General features: G+C 34.3%; 1 protein-coding gene across 8 annotated transcripts in view; it reads right to left on the reverse strand.

The window, feature by feature from the left end:
- KIAA1109 (KIAA1109 ortholog) overlaps nt 1–21,686 on the reverse strand; it is a 197,858-nt gene that overhangs the window by 29,587 nt on the left and 146,585 nt on the right. For 5 of the 8 annotated variants that reach the window (XM_029941360.1, XM_029941348.1, XM_029941355.1 and 2 more), the window contains 14 exons: nt 20,124–20,221; nt 19,231–19,416; nt 18,475–18,643; nt 16,761–16,972; nt 15,384–15,582; nt 13,887–13,946; nt 11,834–12,060; nt 10,574–10,704; nt 9,186–9,309; nt 6,747–6,856; nt 5,992–6,082; nt 5,375–5,437; nt 2,151–2,404; nt 1,399–1,629 (listed from right to left, as the gene is read on the reverse strand). In XM_029941360.1, the coding sequence (XP_029797220.1) occupies nt 1,399–1,629; nt 2,151–2,404; nt 5,375–5,437; nt 5,992–6,082; nt 6,747–6,856; nt 9,186–9,309; nt 10,574–10,704; nt 11,834–12,060; nt 13,887–13,946; nt 15,384–15,582; nt 16,761–16,972; nt 18,475–18,643; nt 19,231–19,416; nt 20,124–20,221 (2,155 nt within the window). The remainder of the gene's footprint in view (nt 1–1,398; nt 1,630–2,150; nt 2,405–5,374; nt 5,438–5,991; nt 6,083–6,746; nt 6,857–9,185; nt 9,310–10,573; nt 10,705–11,833; nt 12,061–13,886; nt 13,947–15,383; nt 15,583–16,760; nt 16,973–18,474; nt 18,644–19,230; nt 19,417–20,123; nt 20,222–21,686) is intronic. The other 3 variants (XM_029941368.1, XM_029941381.1, XM_029941388.1) reach the window with 3 other exon arrangements.

Here is a 21,686-nt window from a genome sequence, read left to right on the forward strand (position 1 = left end):
AGTAAAGCTTATTAGCGTCTCTAGATACACTGGTTTACACCGTGCATGGATGATGTTTATGTAGTATTTTCCACAACTACATAGGGCAGTTACCTTTATTCTTTCCTGAGGCCGCAACTGTTGCCCATGAACATAGTAGGTTGAGCCAAATGAAATTGCCCTTTTATGTCGGTAAAAACGGCTGGATATCAGCAATTTATTATAACAAATTAACATTCTTCTTATTACTAATACATTTGTAGGAATTTAATTGCATAAATGCTTTTTTATCTTCTCATTCATTTTATAAAACCCTTCTTAGACAAATAGACCATTTAAAAGGTTTTTTTTAAAATGTAATCTTTATACCTGTTGTGGGGCTCAAATTCAGGATAACAAGATCAAGAGTTGCATGCCCTACTGACTGAGCCAGCCGGGTGCCCCTAAAAATCTTTTACTATGAAAAAAATAAAATACGCAAAAAGCAAACAGAATGGTACAGTGAACCCCTAAGGCTCCGGCTTCAACAACTGTCAGCATTCTGCCATTTTACAAAAAAATCTATATTTCTACCTACTCCCCATCTACCACTTCAATTATTATTTTCTTCAGCATTTTTTTTTTTTTAAGAAAGAGCAAGAGAGAGAAAGAGAGCGTGCGCGTGCGAGAGTTAACAAACAGGGGAGAGGGGCAGAGGGAGAGAAAGAAAAAAATCTTAACTAGGCTCCATGTCAAGTGTGGAGCCCAATGTGCAGGGCTGGGCTTGATCTCACGACTCTTGGGATCATAGCTGAGCCAAAATCAAGAGTTGGATGCTCAACCGACTAAACCAGCCAATCGCCCCTGTTTAGTATGTTTTTAGATTAGGTCAAAGAAAAGTAAAAGAAAAATTCAAGAAAAAATAATCTACTCTTAAGCCTATTTATAACACCATTTTTTTAAACAATGGAAACAAATGGTGAAGCTGCAGTTATATCCTAAACAACATTCCCGTATACTGAGGCCTCTGTGCCAGTGTTTCCCAATCTTTATCTCTACTGGAATTCATCAAAACTCCGAATAACCAAGATACCTTAGAGTACTGCACTTCTCTTTAAAATAGAAATGTGCACAATGCAAAGATGGAGACTGAGAAATTCATGCTCGTTTAAAGGAGAATTCCAAAGATACAATTATCTTAATTAAATTGCTAGAATCTCAATCAGACATCCATTTCCAGTTGGCAGAAAATTTTATACACTTGTTTAAAGAAGTAGTACGTTATACAAATAACCACTCAACTTTGGAGGTCTGATTAAATCCACTGTTTAAATCTGCATTTTGGGACATAGGTGGAAAAGTCTGTTGTAATACAGTGATATATGAATAGTATTTCTAACAAATGAAATTACATGTACCCTTTTCTGACCAATTTCTTACCTTCTCAAGCTTATATCGTCATGTTCTTGTAGAAGGGTAGTTGGGTGGAGCACACATTTTCCACTATCAATTTCAACCCGTATATCAAGTTCAAAGTCAATATTTCTCTCTGTAGCTGTGCCACTGAGACTTCGGTTGACTGGAGCTGTGGGCCAACGTTCTGTAAACAGCTGATGAACAGCAGCAAAACCTGTTGCTTTTTTACGAGATGTATGTCTAGAGAAAGAACAACTGATCATTACATTGTATTAAATTGGAAGATTTTTCAACCAACTATTTTCCAATATCTTGTATGAGCAAGAGTCTGTAAATAAATTTTACTATTTCATAAATTCATACATATTACTCAACTAGCTCATACTATTGAAGTTTTTCCTAAGTTTGTTTGATGGAGTCACATTTTATTCAGCAACTTGCTAGGTGCTGACGACACAGGTACCATCACTGCTGTTAAGGAGTCTGAATATTGGTGGATGGTCTACATTTTCAAGGAGACTTTGTATTTGCAAATTGTAAAATGCTACTTTCCTAATTTTATTAAAAGACTGAAGAACAGGGAAAGAAAAAATATTGCCATATGGAGCTAAATTACATTAGTAAACCACAGATATGTCTCTTAGTCGACTATCACTCTGGCTAGGCAAATTAAGATTTTTTTCTATAAAAGTAAATAGTCACACTTGATACTTGAAAGCTCAGTTCTAAACTCTGAAAATAGTACTGAAGGGTCTCAAGACAAAAAGGCTACTTACGAGGGTTTCCTATAAATATAAAACCTTTCCCGTTCATGGTCTTCATCCTTTTCATCCTTCTCTGAATCTTCACTAGTAGAAGACAAACTGTCATCCCGTCTGCCCTCTTCAGGTTGGAAAGGAATGCCTGCTGAAAAGCCTCCTGGAGTTTTGGAAGAACTGAACACGGAATATGATCCTTCACTATTTGATGAGTAATGGGAGGGACCTTCAATGGTTACTGACAAAAGGTCCAGCTCTGTCTCTTCTGGAAACTGATTGTAAAAGGAGAAAACATGAAATCAGGTTCATATTTTATATCTTTTCTTAATTAAAAAAAGAAAAAGAGAAAGTACATGTTAAAGCATTTGAAATTGTCTCAGAGTTGAATTTCCTCACTCTGAACTGAAAGAAAGGTCAGATTTATGAATGTATGAAATAGCATACCAAGGAAAGAAGCAGGAAAGTAACACTACTAACATACTAAAAATTTAGAGTGAAATTTACTTTGTATAAGCCTCTATCAGCCTGTTAATTAGTATATATTGTGTGATTGTTTAAGTTAAACATGCTATGGGGACAAGGCAAATAATGTGATCAACCGTAAAAGAGGACGAGAGAGCAATGAGTGATGGAAGAGCATGCAGTGTCAGTCCAGAAAATACCTCATGCTTCTAGATGCTTTTTGTAGATACATATTTTTTTGCATTAAGGAAAACTGTTATTTTTGTTTTTGTTATTTTTTATTTTTTAATTTTTTTATTCTCAGGTTAGTTAACATACAGTGTAGTCGTGGCTTCAGTAGTAGAACCAAGTGATTGATCTTATATGACACCCAGTGCTCATTCCAAAGAGTGCCCTTCCTTAATGCCTGTTACCCATTTAACCCACCCACATCAACCCTCAGTTTGTTCTCTGTTTTTAAGAGTCTCTTATGTGGATATAGATTTTAATATTTATTTATTTTTGAGAGAGAGAAAAAGTGTGAGTGGGGGAGAGACAGAGAGAGAGGGGCACAGAGGATCTGAAGAGGGATCTTTGCTGACAGCAGAGGGCCCAATGCAGGGCTTGAACCCATGAGCCATGAGATCATGACCTGAGCCAAAGTTGGACACTTTATCAACTGAGTCCCTTAAGTGCCCCAGCTTTTTGTAAATATATTTTAAAAACAAGTCCTTGAATGACTGAAGACAGATGTGCACATAGTTATGTAATTAGAGGTATCAAAACCATGATTATTTTTTAACATGAATAGTTTATTATAAACACTATGTCACTGAGTATTGCACCAGAAGGCCACTGTATTTAACAAAGTCAAAAAAACACAAAAAACAAAAAACTAAACTTCCTGTGATCTAAATTGTATTCCCCATTTTGAAAGTTGCTTAAATATCTCTTGAAAATGTGGAAAGCCTTTGTAATGTGTAATGTGCGAGGCAATGTAATCTATTGATACTATTAGATACAACAGAATTAAATATATGAAAAGAGAATATTATAATGAAAATTTCAAACATGCAGAATCCATCTTTTCCTCACTTTTTATAATACATGTTATTCAATAAATATGTAAGACAGGTTTTATCAGAACATCTTCAATTTTTAAGTGTAGTATGAGCTTATGTAAATTTTCCTGTGTCTTATATTTATTTTATATTTACCCACATCTTAATCTATTTTATAATTTATGATTTTATATACTACTTTTTACAAATAGCATACACTACTATTTAAAAATAGGACTTGACCAATTCAAATATTAATGCCTTTAAGAGCCACTTAATCATTTCACAGTATAAACATGTATCCAAGTATGTCTGAAGCTAATATAATGTTATATGACAATCATATTTCAATAAAAAAAAGTTGGATAGGAAAAATAAATTAGTATAATCAGTTCAATTCTGTAAATAATTTATTTCCAAGTTCACTTTTAGAAAAAAGCATGTTTATCAAGCTCACTATAATCTAATAGTTCTAAAACAAAATTCCGTTTGACTAAATTCAGTGTAACTATAGGCTATATACTGAGACTTTAGCTTTAAAAAGTGGGGAAAGGGAAACAAAATATATGTTAAATTAAGGTAACTTGACAGAAAATTCTTAACAAGGATTTATATACTTAGTATACAGATATGTTTTTATAATTTTTTAAAATATTTATTTATTTTTGAGAGAGAGAGCAGAAGCAGAGAAGGGGCAGAGAGAGGGGGGAGGAGAGGATACGGGAAGTGGGTTCTCTGCTGTCAGCACAGAGCAGGGCTTGAACCCACGAACCATCAGATCATGACCTGAGCTGCAGCTGGATGCTCAACTGACTGAGCCGCCCAGACATCCCTACAGATATATTTTTAAAATTCAATTTTACTTTCATGACTTATATTTAGGGAGAATATTTGGCTCATAAAAATGTTAATTCAACTTATAAATGATTGTGTAGCACATTTTCTACAGTTTGGAACATGAGACTAATTTTTATTTTTATTTATTTATTTTTGAATGTTTATTTTGAGAGGGAGAGAATGTTCATGGGAGGAGAAAAAGGGGGAGAGGAGGGGAGGGGAAAGGGAGAAAGAGAGAGGGGGGAGAAAGAGAGAGAGAGACAGACAGATAGACAGAGACAGAGAGAATCCCAAGCAGGATCCATGCTGTCAGTACAGAGCCTGACGCAGGACTTGATCTCACAAGCTATGAGAACATGACCTAAGCCGAAATCAAAACTTGGATGCTTAACTGACTGAGCCACCCTGGCACCCTAAACATGAAAGTATTTTGTAAATGGACTGCTTTTATACATGTGTGCTTTTATTTACCAGTGACTCCAAAGAAATAACATTCAAGGATTAATTTGTTGTTCTGAGAGAAGTTTGATTCTAGTTTCAATTAGTTAACAAAAATTTTTTTAAAGAAACGATTCATTTTGTAGTTGAATTCAGGGAAAAGAGATGCACTTAGGGATTAGCAAATAACCAACAGCAGTTTTTGATTTATGACTTTGTTAATTTGGTAAGCTGATTTAGTCTGTAATTTGGAGTTTCAATACTGTACAAAGTACAGAAATAAAATGTATTTGTGCAAGAGCTTGTAAGACATACATGGTGAAAAAGAATTCAAACAATTAAAGCTTATGTAAAATATTTTTGAGGTCTGAGTTTAGTATAAGATGAGAGAAAGACATTTGAAAGCAGATTTTGAGGGTGGTTAATTAGTTTTAAAGCAAAATTTATGTTGTTCTTAATAAGTACCTGAAAATACCCTTCCCCAGGAGAGCTGGGTTGTGGTGTACTTCCCCATATTGTTTTCTTCAACTTAATTAAAATAATAAGAAAATATATAAAAACTCATGAAAAACAAACAATGGTTTAAGAGTAAACAAATATTCAAAAAACAAAACAAACATGTTAACATAAAGTTTAACATACATAAAATTAAATATAACTTTTAAGCTGATCTTTTCTGCCATTACTGCTATATATTCTGAACTAAAATACTAAAACACATAACAAAATATATAAATACATGAAGTCTAAACATTCTGCATTTACCCTGGATAAAAGGCCTTGTTTAATGTGGATTCATACTTGAAAGGAAAATTACTCAACAAAATCTTTATCCATAAGAGCAGGCAGTACTGAGACTTTACCCTGTGGGTGTGAAACACTAACACCAGCGGCACGGCTCTCAACTGACGGTGCGGGCGCAGTGCCCTGCCGTTTGGGGACTGGTAGATACTTCAGTCATCCCAATCCACACTTTCACTGTAGGTAGAAAATAGTACTGGAAATTGTGTAACTACTATAATTTTGTACTTAATAAAAATTATTCTGCACTGTGTATCTCGAACAAATAGTATCTCTCTTACTGTATCTTGGATATTGAAAGTTACTCTGGGTCCAGGAGATGCTGCATCCACACGGATTTCAGGGAGCTCCTCAGATTCTCCTATTCGAGAACTGGAAGGAAAATATACAGTTACAAAACATTAATATTGTTTTAAAAAAAAGTCCTTGGACTTTACAAAAGTCTCACAAATGACATTAACATTCTAAATATTGACCTTATCCAAGGATTAAGTTTTTGGTATTCCATTTCTTAACCTTTAGCATACTATAAAAAAAAGCACTGAATGTTTTACCATGAGATTTTCTGAAACCAAATCATATAAAAATTTATACTTAAGTGCTCATTTGTAAGCAATAAGTATTTGTAAGTAGTAAGACAGTATTTTTCTTTAATAATATGTGACATTTCCATTTCTTCTTATGCTAACTGTGTATGTAATCACACATTTTCTGAAAATGACAGACTTACAGCACCAGCTAATAATATGCACATACTCATTTCTTTGAGTAGTTCGTAAGTTTACATATAAACATGTCTAAATGGCAATGTACTTCTTTACAAAAAAGCATACAATGATTGTATAAATATGATAGAGGAATTTCTCAAACTTTCGTTTGATAGTATCCATTATTACCAATATTTGACTAATAAGGTTCATTTTTGCTCCCTCAATTATGTAATTTCCCCAATTAGAACACAGTAAGTAAGTAATGGACCTTCATAAAGTAAAATAGTAATTTTACTATTTGTCTCAATGGTTGAAATATATATTACCTTGCCCTTTCCATTCGTTTCAGAGGTGGTCTTCCAGAAGCAGAAATGCTTTTTGAACGGCTGTAACTTGGTTTGTAACCCAAACCCCACTTATCCTTTAGGGAAGCAGCCTAATGAAATGGGAGAGGAAGAGTGACTTTAAACAACTGCTTGTTGTAATATCTGACTATAGATAAAATATTCTATTCAACAAATAAGTCTGTTTTCCCCCCAGGTCAATACCATGTCACTTTATTTCATTTTTAATTTTTTTAGAGAGTGAGAGAAAGTATGTGCACACATGAGTAAGGGAGGAGCATAGGGAGAGGAAGAATCTTACGCAGGGTCGTCCCCAGCACAGAGCCTGTGCAGGGCTTAAAAAGTAGGGCTGGATGTGGGGTTCGATCTCCCAACAGTCAGATCATGACCTGAGCCCACATCAAGAGTCGGATGCTCAACCGACTTGAGCCACTGAGGCACCTCGAAAATGTGTTCCTTTAAGTTTGACTTTGAATGTCACTTAACACTGATGGATAAAAGTAGAGCAGGACCTAATGTCATTTAGAAGGAGTGCATAATGAAAATACAGGTCACTGGCTGGCCTGTGAAAGAACAGAAAATGATTGGGAGCAGGGGTGAGGCATACAGAAATAAGGTGAAAAGAAAGGAAATGATTAAAAAGCAAAGGAAAGCAAAAGAAAATGAGAATTAAAAAGACAGATCCTGGGAGAAAGCTCTGTGAGGTGGAGGAGAAAGGGGGAGTAGGGGAGAACTGGAGGAAGAGAGGGAGAGGCCGGGGTTGGGAGGGTCAATCATCTCAAGTACCCCCCAAGGGCACTCCTGTGACAGAACTCCATTATAAGAAAGGAAAGAAAGGGGACTTCAACGTTCTACTGGTTTGCAAATCCCTCTTCTTCACACTTGTTTATCTAGTTGGGGGCTCGATGCTGAGAAGATTCGAATACAATGGAGATATGGAATGCAAGAGGACTGACGGGGAGTTGAGTGGGAAATTACAATTGAGGTGTACGTTAAGAATGCTGATATAACTTTGATAATTTCCCTAATTCTCTAAATTTATTCTTAATTACCAAGTATAAAGTACCTTTTAAACAATATGTAAATAATATTTTAATTCTATTGTATGATTGGTAGGTATATGGTAGGAAAAATTTTAAACACAGATTCATGCATTATAAGTCATTACCAAGCCAGTGATGAATAACTCAGATTTGATTTTATTTTCAATTTAAATAAATAATTGAGAACAGTGTTCAAACTGGGTATCTGGGAGTTTGGGGTGATCAAGGAAAGAAAAGTTCAAAGTCAATGAATCTTGGATCCCTGCCACCTTTCCCCACTTCCTCTGGCCCTAGCAAAAGGTTGTATTGGAGGTGCGACCCAAAACTTTATGTTGATTAAAAAAAAAGAGAGAGGGTTCTGCTGATTACTAAAAAAAGAAAGGTTAAGAACCTATTTATCTCTTTTTAAGTACTTTTTCCACTAAGAAGACAACCTTAACCCAAATCAACCTACCTCCAATTTGAGTAAGTTTTAGAATTATTTTCTTTTATTATTTAAATTTTTAAAAATGTTTTTTATTTACTTTTGAGAGAGAGAGACAGCATGAGCAGGGGAAAGTCAGAGAGAGAGGGAGATACAGATTCTGAAGCAGGCTCCAGGCTCTGAGTTAGCTGTCAGCACAAAGCCCGAGAAGGGGCTCTAACCCACAAACCAGGAGATCATGACCTAAGCTGAAGACGGATGTTTAACTGACTGAGCCACCCAGGTGCCCCAGAATTATTTTCTATTATAAGTTCATAGTATATCTACCTACATATTTACTTCAGTTCAACAGTTGGACTAAATTGCAAAAAAGGTGGTGGGAGGTGGGGTCAAAGATAAATAACTTGTTCTTTAAAAGACTCAGATTTTGGAAGGATAACTAAACCAATGAAGGAAAAAGAGTCAAGTGCCAAGAATACATAGTGGCTGAGAGGTAAAGTCGGCTATGGAAAATGGGACAGGAACAGAATGGACATCTCAAAAGACTCACATCTGAGTTGAAGACTAAAAAGACGTATGATTTCATGAAAGGTGGACAAAACATGGTGACTAAGGACACAGACTGTAGAGTCACATGTTTTGGGTTTAAATTTTGGCTTCACTTGAGATGAATGGCTGTATAACCTTGGTCAAATTACCTGGCCTGTCTCAGTTTCCTCATTTTTAAAATAAGGAAAATAATACAAGCTACCTCATGGCTGTTGTAAAGATTTAGTGGGCTGTTAAATATAAAGTGCTTTAAATAGTGTCTGGTACACAGTAGATATGAGACGTACAAATCAGGCAGTATTATCACTAGCAATGGAGGAACAAAAGTATCATCACAAAGTTTTGTAAACTAAAAAATAAAAGAATGGTCTATTTTGATAATAAAATTGTTAAATGTTTACTCACTCGCATACTAGACCTCCGTAATTTTTTACGAACGTCTCTTCGAATATCATTTACAGCCACAGATTCTAACTGTTGGTAACGTTGAATTTCCTGGTTTATGGTTCCTTCACTTGCACCTAATTTTCTGGATACAAAACAAATACTGTAATTAGTGTAAAATAGTAACAAGGTAAGATTGATTTTTACTTGCTCCTTTTTAACTCTTTTACCTCTCAGAATATTGAACATTATATATGGACAGAGCAAAATCCTCTATAATGTTAACCAAAAAACTCTAACATTTTAGGAATGGATCTTTCCCACTTCTACATTAAGAGCCTCTTTGATAATCTCATGAAAGCTATGGACCCACTCTACAGAAGAAGGTATGTAAAATTCTACATATATTTAAGCCTCAGGTAAGATTTTAGGGGAGGAAATATACTTTGCTTCAAGTCATTTTTAATCCCAAAGAGCAAAACTCAAACTATAAGTCAACAGGAAACTGTGAATCATTGTATCATAATTTACAGATTAGTTTTTAGGTAATACCTAAAAAAATATTAGACAAATATATGCATTAGACAAAATGCATATATTTGTCTAAAGTCTTTGAATACAAAAAGCATAGGCACAGGTATATGAAGATTAGAAAAGATGAAGCATGAATATCACCTCCTGGGAAAACAAAAATTTCAGTTTGATAAGCAGGAAAGTTAGTCTTCTAGAGCAAGTTATTTAGTCAATACAATGAATCAGGCAACATATAAAGAAAAAAAATTACCACCACCTACTTTCTTCTCTTTACTCATCCTATATCTACCTTAGTTTTAAGCAACTGCTAATACAGGCTAGTACAAAGCATGTACTTTGAAGTCAGACACACCCAAGTTCAAATTCCAATTCTTTAATCTGAGCCAGTTTTCTCATCTATAAAGTTTGGATAATGCCATCTAGCACTATCTAGCAAATCCTCTGAGGATTACATTGAAATAATACGTCAGAATCACAATAGGTACTTAATAAGTGCTAAATTTGCTTCCTCCCTTAAATATTTACATTCCAGAAATACCAATGTTAGCAAAAGACTAATTGAGTATGTTAACCTGCACGTGTAAAGATATGTATAAGTGCTTATACACTTGTAGAGATATATATATGGAATACAAAGTCAGTCATAAACTGTCCAGAAATGGGGAGTTGTGATGAGTGCTGGACTAGGACTTCACACTTACTTTATCACTAGTGAACGTATGGTCTCAGGCAAATTATCAAATTCTTCTGGACCTTGGTGATCTCATTATAAATTAAAGGGGTTGTACTGTCCCAAGGTCAGTTTTTTCCACACTGAAAATCCTATGATTCTAGTATTAAAAATATTCTATTACATGAAAAATCATTACACATACTTAAGATCATCTATTACTTTGGCCTGTTCATTCAGTTCTCGGATATCCACTATACGCTTGATAATTTTTCTTCCTCTAAGTTCTCCTGGCTGGCTGCACGAGGCTCCTGGTCTTCGATAATCTACAGCTTCCTGAAAAATCAAAAGCACGTCTGTTAATACCATCCTCAGGTCACACAGCTCATCTATACTAACACAAAAGGAACACCTTAAATCAAAGGAAGCATGCAAGAATCAAAGCCACCTATATCAAGTAAGATGATTAGAATTCTCCAATGATTCAAATCCCTTCATTTTCACAAGGAATCTAGTTGCTACCTACGTTTCCCCATGAGTGAGCTCTGCATGCTTTCAAATGGGACTGGCTAGACTGAGAGAAGCCCCACATCTCTGGGTCACACAGATACTCTGCAGGAACAGAATAGCGCTGATTTGGGGGTGTCAGGCCTAAAAGGTGATTTACAAGTCGCTGCCCAAAGGTGAGCTTGTGGCCATCTCCACTTACTGAACTTCCATCTGAACTCTAAATGATAAACAGTAACATTAATTTTTAAAAAATTTCTTCCCAAGAACAAGACTATTTCAGAAAGCAATGAAGGATAGTTAAAAAAAAAAGAAAGTTTTAAGTCAGTACCAGAATGAAAGCAGTGAGTAACTTGATTTTTAACTACCAAATAATCTATACTATAAAATGTAGAGTATAGATGGAAATACATCTTTTTAAATGTATACTTCATTTTCTGTGTATGCACTTTGAGATCCATTATTAACATCTTTATTGAGATATAACCCATATGCCATAAAATTTACCCACTTAAAATGTACAATTCAGTGATTTTTAGTATATTCACAAAGTTGTACATCCATCATCATAATCTGTTAAGAACATTTTCACAATCTCCCAAATGAAACTTCAAAAGTAAGAGCAGTCTCTCCCCACCCAAACCTCCCCGACCCTCCCAGCCCTCAACAACCACTAATCTACTTTCAGTCTTTACAGGTTCGCTTGCACTTTGCTTTCAACATTAGTACGTTACCTTTAAGTTAAGGCACAAGTTTGTTGACAGTCATTATGAAAACTATCAATTAAAAGACAATGTTATAAAATTAAAAAACAGCATTACAAATTGTAGACACATGGAACCACCATTCTCTTCCTTCCTTTACAATTAGCAACTACAATATAATAACATTGAGTTAATCAAATCCCTGTTTCAGGGTAAAGGCCAGCCTAGGGAAGTCTAACAGTAAGTTTACTTACAGTATGGATAGTGGGAGACATAGTATCAACTTCATCCTCATCTGACAGGTCGGCTATGTTCACTGAATTTAGATCAGCAATGTCATCTATGTCCTCCTCTCCTGTCAGTGTCGTAAGGGTATTGCCCAGAGCATTAAGTCTTTTGCCAATGTTAGGATCCATGTGGACATCAATCCCACACATTTTCCACAATACATTGAGTGTCCATGTTCCAGCACTACTACTTTCTGTTTAAATAAAGAAGTGGCATTTTGGAAAGTCTTGAGTACAGACATTTAAATAATTCTATATTTAAGGTATAAAATGGATGACAGCCTTGTGTAACAACTAGTATTTCTCAAAGCTAGGTCTGTCAGAAATATCAGACTATGGGATTGACTTCCCTTTGCACAAAGTGTGTGCCTATTGTTTCCTCTGTGCAGCACCCTTCTGTCTCCTGCGAACTATGGATTCCCTTTTCTCCCCACCCTTCTTCCTTTCTATGGCTGTAGTGGGAATTGCTATGATCCCCACTCATTAGCCAGAATTAGATAATTAGGCCAGGTAAGACTCAAAGCTGGAAAACTAAAAACCCTTCCCTAGACTTCAGAAGACAGTGGTCCCCGTCTAGTGATTGAGGGTAGGGAAATGAGGCTCATGAGCTGCTGGCAGTGGTGCTTCCTGCTGTGTGTAAGGAGGGCAGCAGTATGAAGAAAATGAAGCAGCCAAAGATGAGCAAAGAAGAGTCCTGGTGACTAGAAATCTTGGTTCCAGTAGTTCCTGAGGGCTCCTTGAATTGACCTGGTTCCTTACCTTCACTGAGATAGCCATTCCTAAATTTAATTGTGATCTGACTATATCCTTTTAATAAACCCTTGCTTTTGGCTAAGCTAGTTTGAGTGGGTTGCTATCACTTATAAACCTGAGTCCTGAAAAAGACATTTATGTGACTTTTCTCCAAATAAGTATGTTTACCTCAGTCATCACCCTTTCCGTCTAACATTACTCCTGGAAATTTCCTAACCTTTTCAGTTCTCTCTCAGTGGGACTTTTGGCCTTACTATTTTCTGAGACAATTTACTTAGGATGAGTACCAAGGCTAGGCTTGGGAAGGATAAGGGGAATATTAAGGAAAATTTGGTAACTTTAATCAGCTTCGACTCTCACTGACATTTTAAGAGCCCTTAAATAAATATCTCCCTTAGGTTACCCTTACTTTACACTAAGTAAAATAAATAAAAAATTTACAATGTGAAATCATCTTAGTCAAGACAGGTAATAACTTTTAGAGTTATCTGCTAACTTATTTCCTAAGATATTTTTCCTCTCTAATCCTTTAAGGTGTCTGCTTCCTTGTTCAAAAAAATTCAGTGGCTCTCCCCTTGTCCACCAAATTAAGTCCAGACTCCTAATTTAATACTTTTCTCATATTATTTTTCACATAACTCTGGTCCACCCAGTTTCAACAATTTCACCTAGACACTGTTTTCACAGCATGATTAATATTCTATCTGTCTGAATTGTCTAATCCATGCCTCCCAGTTTTTGCTTAAGAAATAATTTTACCTATCAAGCCCTTGTTCACATGTTTGTTAAATGTTAAAAGAAGCTTTCTCTGATCCTAGTATCCTTACAAATTTGAAATTTTTCTCTCCCTTCAGTAAATTTCAGTGGCAATCAGAATTTTATATTTTATTGAACTTATCAATTATAGCCTAATTATGCTGCAGAGCCTTAAATATATTAGAATTTAGAATAGAAAGTAGATCTTATTCATTTTTGTCTTTCTCAAAACTTTCGTAGTATATCTTGTACATAGCAAGTGTCTAATAAATAATTGTTAAATAAAAATATGCTAATATTATTACAAAAATAGTTTTAAAAAGTGAGGGAACACCAAAATTAGTTTAGTTGAAAAATTCTCCTACTGTTAATATAAAGAGAGAGAGAGAGAGAGTGTGTGTGTGTGTGTGTGTGTGTGTGTGTGTGTATATATATATATAAAGGCAGAATGCTACCTCATATATGTAAAAAAAGGAGAGAAAAGAAAAAGCTATACCAATTGTGAACTTACCAGCAGCTGCCTGTCCTGTAGTCCTAGAACATACTTCATAGGTGCCATCTGGAACTACACCTGCACAAAAAGTCACCCCAAAAATACAAATCAGTAGATTTAAATTTAAGGAAAAAAACCCAGCTAAGCATTATAGTGATTTTTTAAATTTGTTTTTGTTTTTTTTTTTTGAGAGACAGAGGAGCAGAGGATTCCAAGCAGGGTCCGTGCTGTCAGCTCAGAGCTGGATGTGGGACTCTATCTCACAAACCGTGAGATCATGATCTGAGCCAAAATCAAGACTCAGACACTTAACCGACTGAGACACCCAGGCACCCCAAGTTAGGGTGATTTTTAAAAATATATATAACATTGAAACTACTGTATTGTAAATGATGGAAAATAATTGCATATGTTAAAAAAATATGAAACTTTATAAAGTAAAAAAGAAATAAATAAAATTTTTAAATTAAAAAAAAATATATATATAACAACTGTGTAAAAGATTGTAAAAATTTCTGATCCAGGCTATTTTTGGTCTTCTGAATATCAGGCACAATTACTTTGATAACAAGTCTTCTTAGTAACCTGAAGTATTTCAGAAATCCCAGTATTTTACCTATGAATAACCTAAATGAGAAGCAGACAAAACTGAGAATTTCACCTATAATTTTATTTAAGTTTTAATCAACATGGAATGTCAAAGCTTTACTGTTTGATATAAAAATAATGAAAAAATATTTTTGTTCTTTAAAGAAGACCCAGAACTGGAAAGATTTTCTTCCAGTAGAGAGGGCAAAAAAACTGCATAAACAATGGCATACTGTGTTTTGTATAGTAAGTATTAATTTTGGCTTAGAGCTTGGCGGAGGAATTTTAGTTTGCAACCTTTAATTCCTCAAATACAGCTTTTTATTTATTATAAAATTAATGGTGATTTGCTAACTCTGTTATAATATTTAATATATAAATATAAAAATAATCCCATATACTCTCAAAATTGTATATAAACACAGCTCTGGTTACTCTCAACCTCCAGTATTATAGAATTGAAAGAATTCACACAAGTTATACTCTGTAGCTTACATGTTTAGACATGCAGATGTATGCACGTCAATATTTTGGAGTTCCTGTTCCTGGTTATCTACAACCTGTTCAATGTTATATGATGAACTAGTTCTTACACATTTATCACTTTCTTTCAAGATCCACACAGAACAAGGATGCTTTATCTGGTCATTCATGAATCAATTACCAGAAAAAAATCAGGTAGTAAATAAATCTTTAAATGTTATACTATCAAGCAGAATGTCTAACTCGTTTACTTACCAAAACAACTGAAACCTGCAGTTTTTCACAAATATGAATGTTTAACTAGAAATAGCTCTTATTTCTCAAAGTCTAATAACATTCCTATAGATGAGCATCCTTTGGTTTTAACAAATGAAGACACTATTTCTGCATTTTTAAACATTTAAACAAATTCTAAATTTCACACAGAGAATAAAAGACACTCACAGGCATTCATCACCAGATCGCCACGGACTTCGGGTTTCCAGTCATCCCACGACGTCTCAAAGCCATCAGCAAAACGGATACAAAAGTTTTTGAAATGCCCTTTACTAACCAGCGATTCTGAAGAACAAGCAGTGATGAGAGTACTTTCAATGGTCAATACTAAAGCAGAACCAATGTCAAGGTCACCAGTGTGATTAGACTGCAAAATATAGTGAAGAAAACAATAAGACAAAATGCAACACTTTTTTTATTAATAGTTTATTACCAAGTTGGTTTCCATATAACACCCAGTGCTCTTCCCCACAAGTGCCCTCCTCCACGACCATCACCTCTTAAATTTGGAAATTGTCACAGAAATCACAGGAATAAAAGTCTTTTGAATTTTGAGACTTTTTCTAAAGTCAAACCTAGAAAGCTTCATTGGAGAGTAGCTTAAAAAGATGCCTTCTTTTAAAAATTGTTGAAGTGAAATACATTTGCCATGTGCATTTTTTCTTTTTTAACTCACAAAAGGCTAATTATCTAGTTTTCTATCTCAAGCTTCTGGTTTAGTTGTGGGGAACAGTCTCACTGGGACAACCACCTTTGGTGTGTACACCTTTCCTAAGCTCTGTCCATCATGCCATTAAAAAAACTACCATTTTTCAACTCCTGAGGCATAAATATATGTTGCCAATCCTCAACCCAGGGCGTTTCCTAGTGTCTTGCTAAACAAAATAGTAAAAGATAAATCCATTCAACAACTGGCTACAGGTTATTTATAGTAAATTTTAACAGTAAAATAGACCTTGGTCATTTGTTAAAATTGTAACTTCTTAGGCTTGATAGGGGTTTATAGCACTTTTTTGTCATACACATGTCCATGCAAATACATGTTCCTTAGAATTTGTCCTAAATTATGAAAACTCTTGCTTTATCTAACACACATAATTTGGAAGTTTCATTACCAACTATTGCAGCTTAAAAGCATTTTGAAATTCCCTACCCTATTTTAGATGATTACTAAACCTTTTAAAACAATATTCTTAAATGTTCTTTTGTATCTGTTTTATCAACAAGTACATGCCAAAGACTTATTTGCTAAAAAACAAAACATAAAGATTCTGAAAACTAATCTGCTTATTTTCCAATATAAAAATTAAGATTTATCAGATGGGTATCAACCTCATCACAATTCTAAGGGACAGTGCTTCAGAGCAAAGCCTCATGAGATACTATTTAATGCACTGTGGAATAATGGCTGAAGGGATTCAATATGACTTGCTACTTACTAAACTCAAGTTATAAAATGTTAATCTGAAAAATTATTACATCCTATATATACATAAATGGTCAGTAGGATATTTCACTCTTAATCCATGGTTTGGTGTTTTGTACCTGCGCAGTATTTGTGATGGGCAGACATATTCCCAGATCATTCACAGTAAGCTGGAGGAAGAGAGTCCCAAAGGCCTGGGCTGATGTTTGCTGGATTCCTGGTAGCATGTCTACTACTTCCTTTGTAGCCATATGGATATCTTTATGTAGAGCCATTCGTTGTTCATTCCAGTTGTCATAGGCAGCCTTATAATTCAGCCAGAACAGCACAGCTTTTTATAATTAAGGCAAGGAGGAAAGAAAATTTAAATAAAAGCTGTAAAGCTATAAGGCAAGTAAACCTCAAGAGCTGCAAAATCTGGCTTATTACTAAAATTATTCCCACCAAAAAATATAGCTTTAGAATTAAAAAGGATCTAAGATGATATGGTCAATTTGACTATGAAAAAACAAGCAGAAAGCAGGCAACTATATAATGGCAGAAAGGAGAAAATAATTCAGGTCCATTTGTTCATTTAATAAATTATTTGTGAAATGCCTATTAGATGCTACGCAACAAGATGCAATAACAAGTGAAAACAGAACACGGTCCCTGACTTTGTAGACCTTACTGTTACTACCGTTAAAAATTCCTGAAGGAGAGGTAGATAAGAGTAGGAACATACATTAAAAAGATGTGACCTACGAAGGTCAAGACATTTGAGTCTGTACCTTAAGGAAAACCTTCATTTAATGCTGCGTATAGAGGGAGAAGCCTAATGAGGAAGTAGAACATGAAGGGGAAGGGAAATAGTAAGAAAAGCAATTATCCTGGACACAAAGAATGGAAAGTACTTTAAGGGGTTGTTGAAAGCTGATGAAAGGTAAGATGTGAAATGAAAGGGAAGTGCATAGAATTTAGCAAAATAAAATGTTAGCCATAACACTGTCAAAAGAACAGTTTTCTAACTTATCACTAGCCTATGCCTACCACCAATTTATTTCTTAAATGGCATCATTAAGGGTTCTTCATTACTTCTAAATTACAATTCCAACATATTTGCCCAGTATACACTGATGAGACCGTATCTATCTGTTCAACCTTATTTATTTTCTTTTATGAAAGCTACTATAGTTTTTAGACCTCTGTATTCATATATATTCATTCATATTCTCTCTCATTTGGTGAACATTTATGTAGTTCTTACTATAAGGCAGGGACTATTCTAGAAATTCAGATACAAAGATAAATAAGACAAGCTGTCATTTCTTTCTCTCCCTGGTGAACTCCTAACTCCAAGTAGAATCTGAAGAATTAGTTTTCCCTCTAAGAAGACAGGCAAAGTAAGAGGCTCCCTCAGATACTAGGAACATCTATCTCTCTAACTCCTCTCAGTAGTGTACTTTGCTCTCTCTCCCACTGGACTGAGAGTTCCTTGAGGGAAGGGTCCTGTTTTCCTTATTTGTACTCTATTCCCAGACAGGAAATGTTTACAGAGTAAGTGAACAGACGGTGCCAAAACAAATGCGTACATTAGTTTTGAAAGGAAAAACCTTATTAGCAATTATAATTAAATTCTGAATCAGACATCCTACATACCCCATGTAGAAGGCAAATAGCTTAAAAAGCAAAATAACTTTAAAAGCTGACAGGAATAAGCAAGAAATTCTTCTTGGATTCTCACATTTCATTTTAGGAGACGTGGCTGTCAAGCATTTGCACTGGTAAACTATAAATGATTCTTATCCAAAAAGACTAAATCCAACAAAACAGCGTTAATGGACTTTATCTTACCTCTGTCAAAGGCCACAGGCTGTGCATAAACAATTGGTCTATTCAAGGTAATAAGCACAGCTTCTCGGTCTGAAGAACCACTGATTTCTTCTCGGAGGGCATTTCTTAATCCAATTCTGGTTTTAAAATAGGCAACCTGATGAAAATCAGAACCAGCTTCCTCATAAACCTGAAATAAGATTAAAGGTTCAATAAGATCAAGTAATGGAAAATGTTCTGATAAAAAACCCTAAACATTTTAATCATTTCTAGCAAAATAAAAATAACAAAAAAATTCTCCCATGAGCTGTGAAAGTTAATTTTTATAAAATAAAATCTGATTTATTGCTCTGTGTGTGCCTATATATTTAATTTTTTATGTTTAACATTATGGTATGCAAAACTTGCCAATATTAAATACTAAAAACCTTAGTAACATTTTAAGAGTTGGCCAATGTTAGTGTGAAGTACTGAAGTAAAAAAATAATACTTAACAAAATCAAAAGAAATTGTAAATAAATATTTATGAAGATGCTGAAGTAAGCTTCACATGATTGCATTTGCACTACTCTATAATAATGTAATACCCAAAACACTCAATGAAATGCCAAACTAAAACTGTAAAGGCCCTTTTAAATGAACTTTTACTCTAAATTACAATTAGAAATTTTAAGAATATTAAATACTTTTTTTAAAGCATAGTAATATTTAAAGTAGTTCAAACTGATACACAAAATTAAAAGCCAAAATTCTAATGTCAGCATATTCTGTACTCACCTGATGTTTGACAATTTGCCCCAATGCCAGATTTAAATCCACTTGGCATTTACCAAACAGTTTCAGATAGCTGCTACTTCCTGGTGAGGCTTTGGTTTGTAGTCGGTTCGAAAGTTCCAGCTCTATCAGTCCAGTTTCAAATCTCACAGCTCTCATTGATGGAGTTGTGGCTGTTACTTGGATGCCCTAGGAGATTGTAATCAACAATAGACACTCGAATGAAATCTTCAATATCTGATAAAATAGCCACGTTTAAAATACATATGGGTTGTGTAATGAGCTAATAAAGCTGTCAACATTCCTTAATTTCTCATATTAGTAGGGGATTTTTTAGCTATTAAATTTCACTTCAGTATTTTGTACTTAACATCTGAACCGTTCATGTGTTAAAAACATTAATTATAATTAAAGAGCTATTTGGTAATAATAGTATTTTTAACAGTACTGGTATCTTAAATATGGGAAATATTAAAGTTTCTATTAAGGTATTATTGTTAATTGGACAAATGTACAAAATATACAGAGTAACTTATAACTGTAATAATTTGAAAAAAATCAAAATAATTACCAGCAGGGAACAGTTACATAAACTATTACAACTATATTACAAATAGTACAACTGTTGAGGAAGATAAAGTTGATCTATATGTTCTGACATGGAAAGGTATCCAAAGTTTTTAAAATGCATAAATAATATGCATATGTAAAAATACAAATAAAAAAAAGTCCTAAGGATATTTAATTGTTAAAGCTTTTTCTCTTGAGTGGATGGGGTTATACTTCATTTTTATTTTCTACTTGGTACATTTATGTATCATATGGATTTTCTATAATTAGCATACATTAAAAAAATTTAAAAAATACTTTGAAAAGTATAATTATTTGTATGTTACCTTAAACTGCAAGTTCAGGGAATAGAGTAAAATTTTAGGCTTATCTCCGTCTGCTGTACCATCATGTTCATTCCAAAGAGGAATAGGCTGCTCCCCACCTAAAGAGATTAAGTAATTGAAGGTGCGAGGCAATCACTTTAAAAGGAAAACAACAATTACTTTGTTCATTCAAAAATATAAAACATTATTTTCTGTTTTAGATTATTAACCCAATTGTTAATTATTTAGACTATTAACCCACTGACACAGATAAAATATAGGGATAATACTGCATATGTAGGAACTTATTAAGAACAGTTTATAAAGATGAAATTAAAACATTATGTACATAATTAAACAAATGTAATTATATGTCTCAGAAAATGCATTTGTGGGGGAAAAAACTGCACTAGTTTCTTCAATCAAAAATGTTGCTTACATTTAGATGTGCTACAAACAGAAAAGAATAAAAAAATAAAGGTAGAGAAAATTTTAAAACAAGCTAATATGTGCTAATAATAGAGTATGACAACAAAGGTTTATCCTAAAAATTAAAAAGAAAATGGGACAGGGGACCCTGGGATAGAGATCCTATTAACACATCATTTGTTGTGCATCAATATGACATCCATAAAATAATGTTCTAATATTTTAATGTAAACTTCTATTTCCACTTTTGACAAAAAAATTTTCTGCATATGTATCTTTAAATTCTCCATCTTAAAGTGATTAATCTTTTTGTATGTATGATGAGTTTAGCATCATCCCAGGGAGCATATATATACATGTGGGATGGAAAGTTTTCTCCACTAGGGAATCAAATTAATGCAACCCATCACATCAAGAGGCTAAAGAAGAAAAATCACATGGTCATATCAAGAGATGCAGAAAAAGGGGTGCCTGGCTGGCTCATTTAGAAGACCATGCAACTCTTGACCTTGAGTCATGAATTGGAGCCCCACGTTGGGTATAGAGATGACTTAGTTACGGAAGCAACCAAAGGAGGGATAAATAGGTGGAGCACCAAGGATTTTTAGGGCAGTGAAACAGCACTGTAGGATACTGTAATGGTAAATACATGTCATTATACATTTCTCGAAACCCACATAGTGTACAACACCAAAAGTGAACCCTAATGTAAACTATGGACTGACTTCGGATGATAATGGTGTGCCAATGCAGATTCATAATTTGTAACAAATGTGCCACTCTGGTGGGGGATGTTAATAATGGAGAAGGCTATACATCACTGGGGACAAGGGATATTTGGGAAATCTCACTAACCTTCCCTCAATTTGCTGTGGACCTCAACATGCTCTAATAAGTAAAGTGTAGTTTTTTAAAAAGTTTGTTTTGTTGACCCATCACAGCCTTGAATATCTTTTAGTAGTTTCACAAATTTTTTTTCTTAAAATGTAAAAGAAGAGCCCCACCTCTTATAAAATGTATTACAATAATTTTAGCTTATAGAAACATCAGATACTATTAGTCACATTAATCCCATTTTTTTACGTCATTATGAATTAAATATATAAATGGCCCAATTCTCAGAAGGTAATCTTCTTATATGTTTCTAAGATGGCA

The sequence above is a fragment of the Suricata suricatta genome, chromosome 1 (genome assembly GCF_006229205.1).
Source record: "Suricata suricatta isolate VVHF042 chromosome 1, meerkat_22Aug2017_6uvM2_HiC, whole genome shotgun sequence".
Lineage (NCBI taxonomy): Eukaryota > Metazoa > Chordata > Mammalia > Carnivora > Herpestidae > Suricata > Suricata suricatta.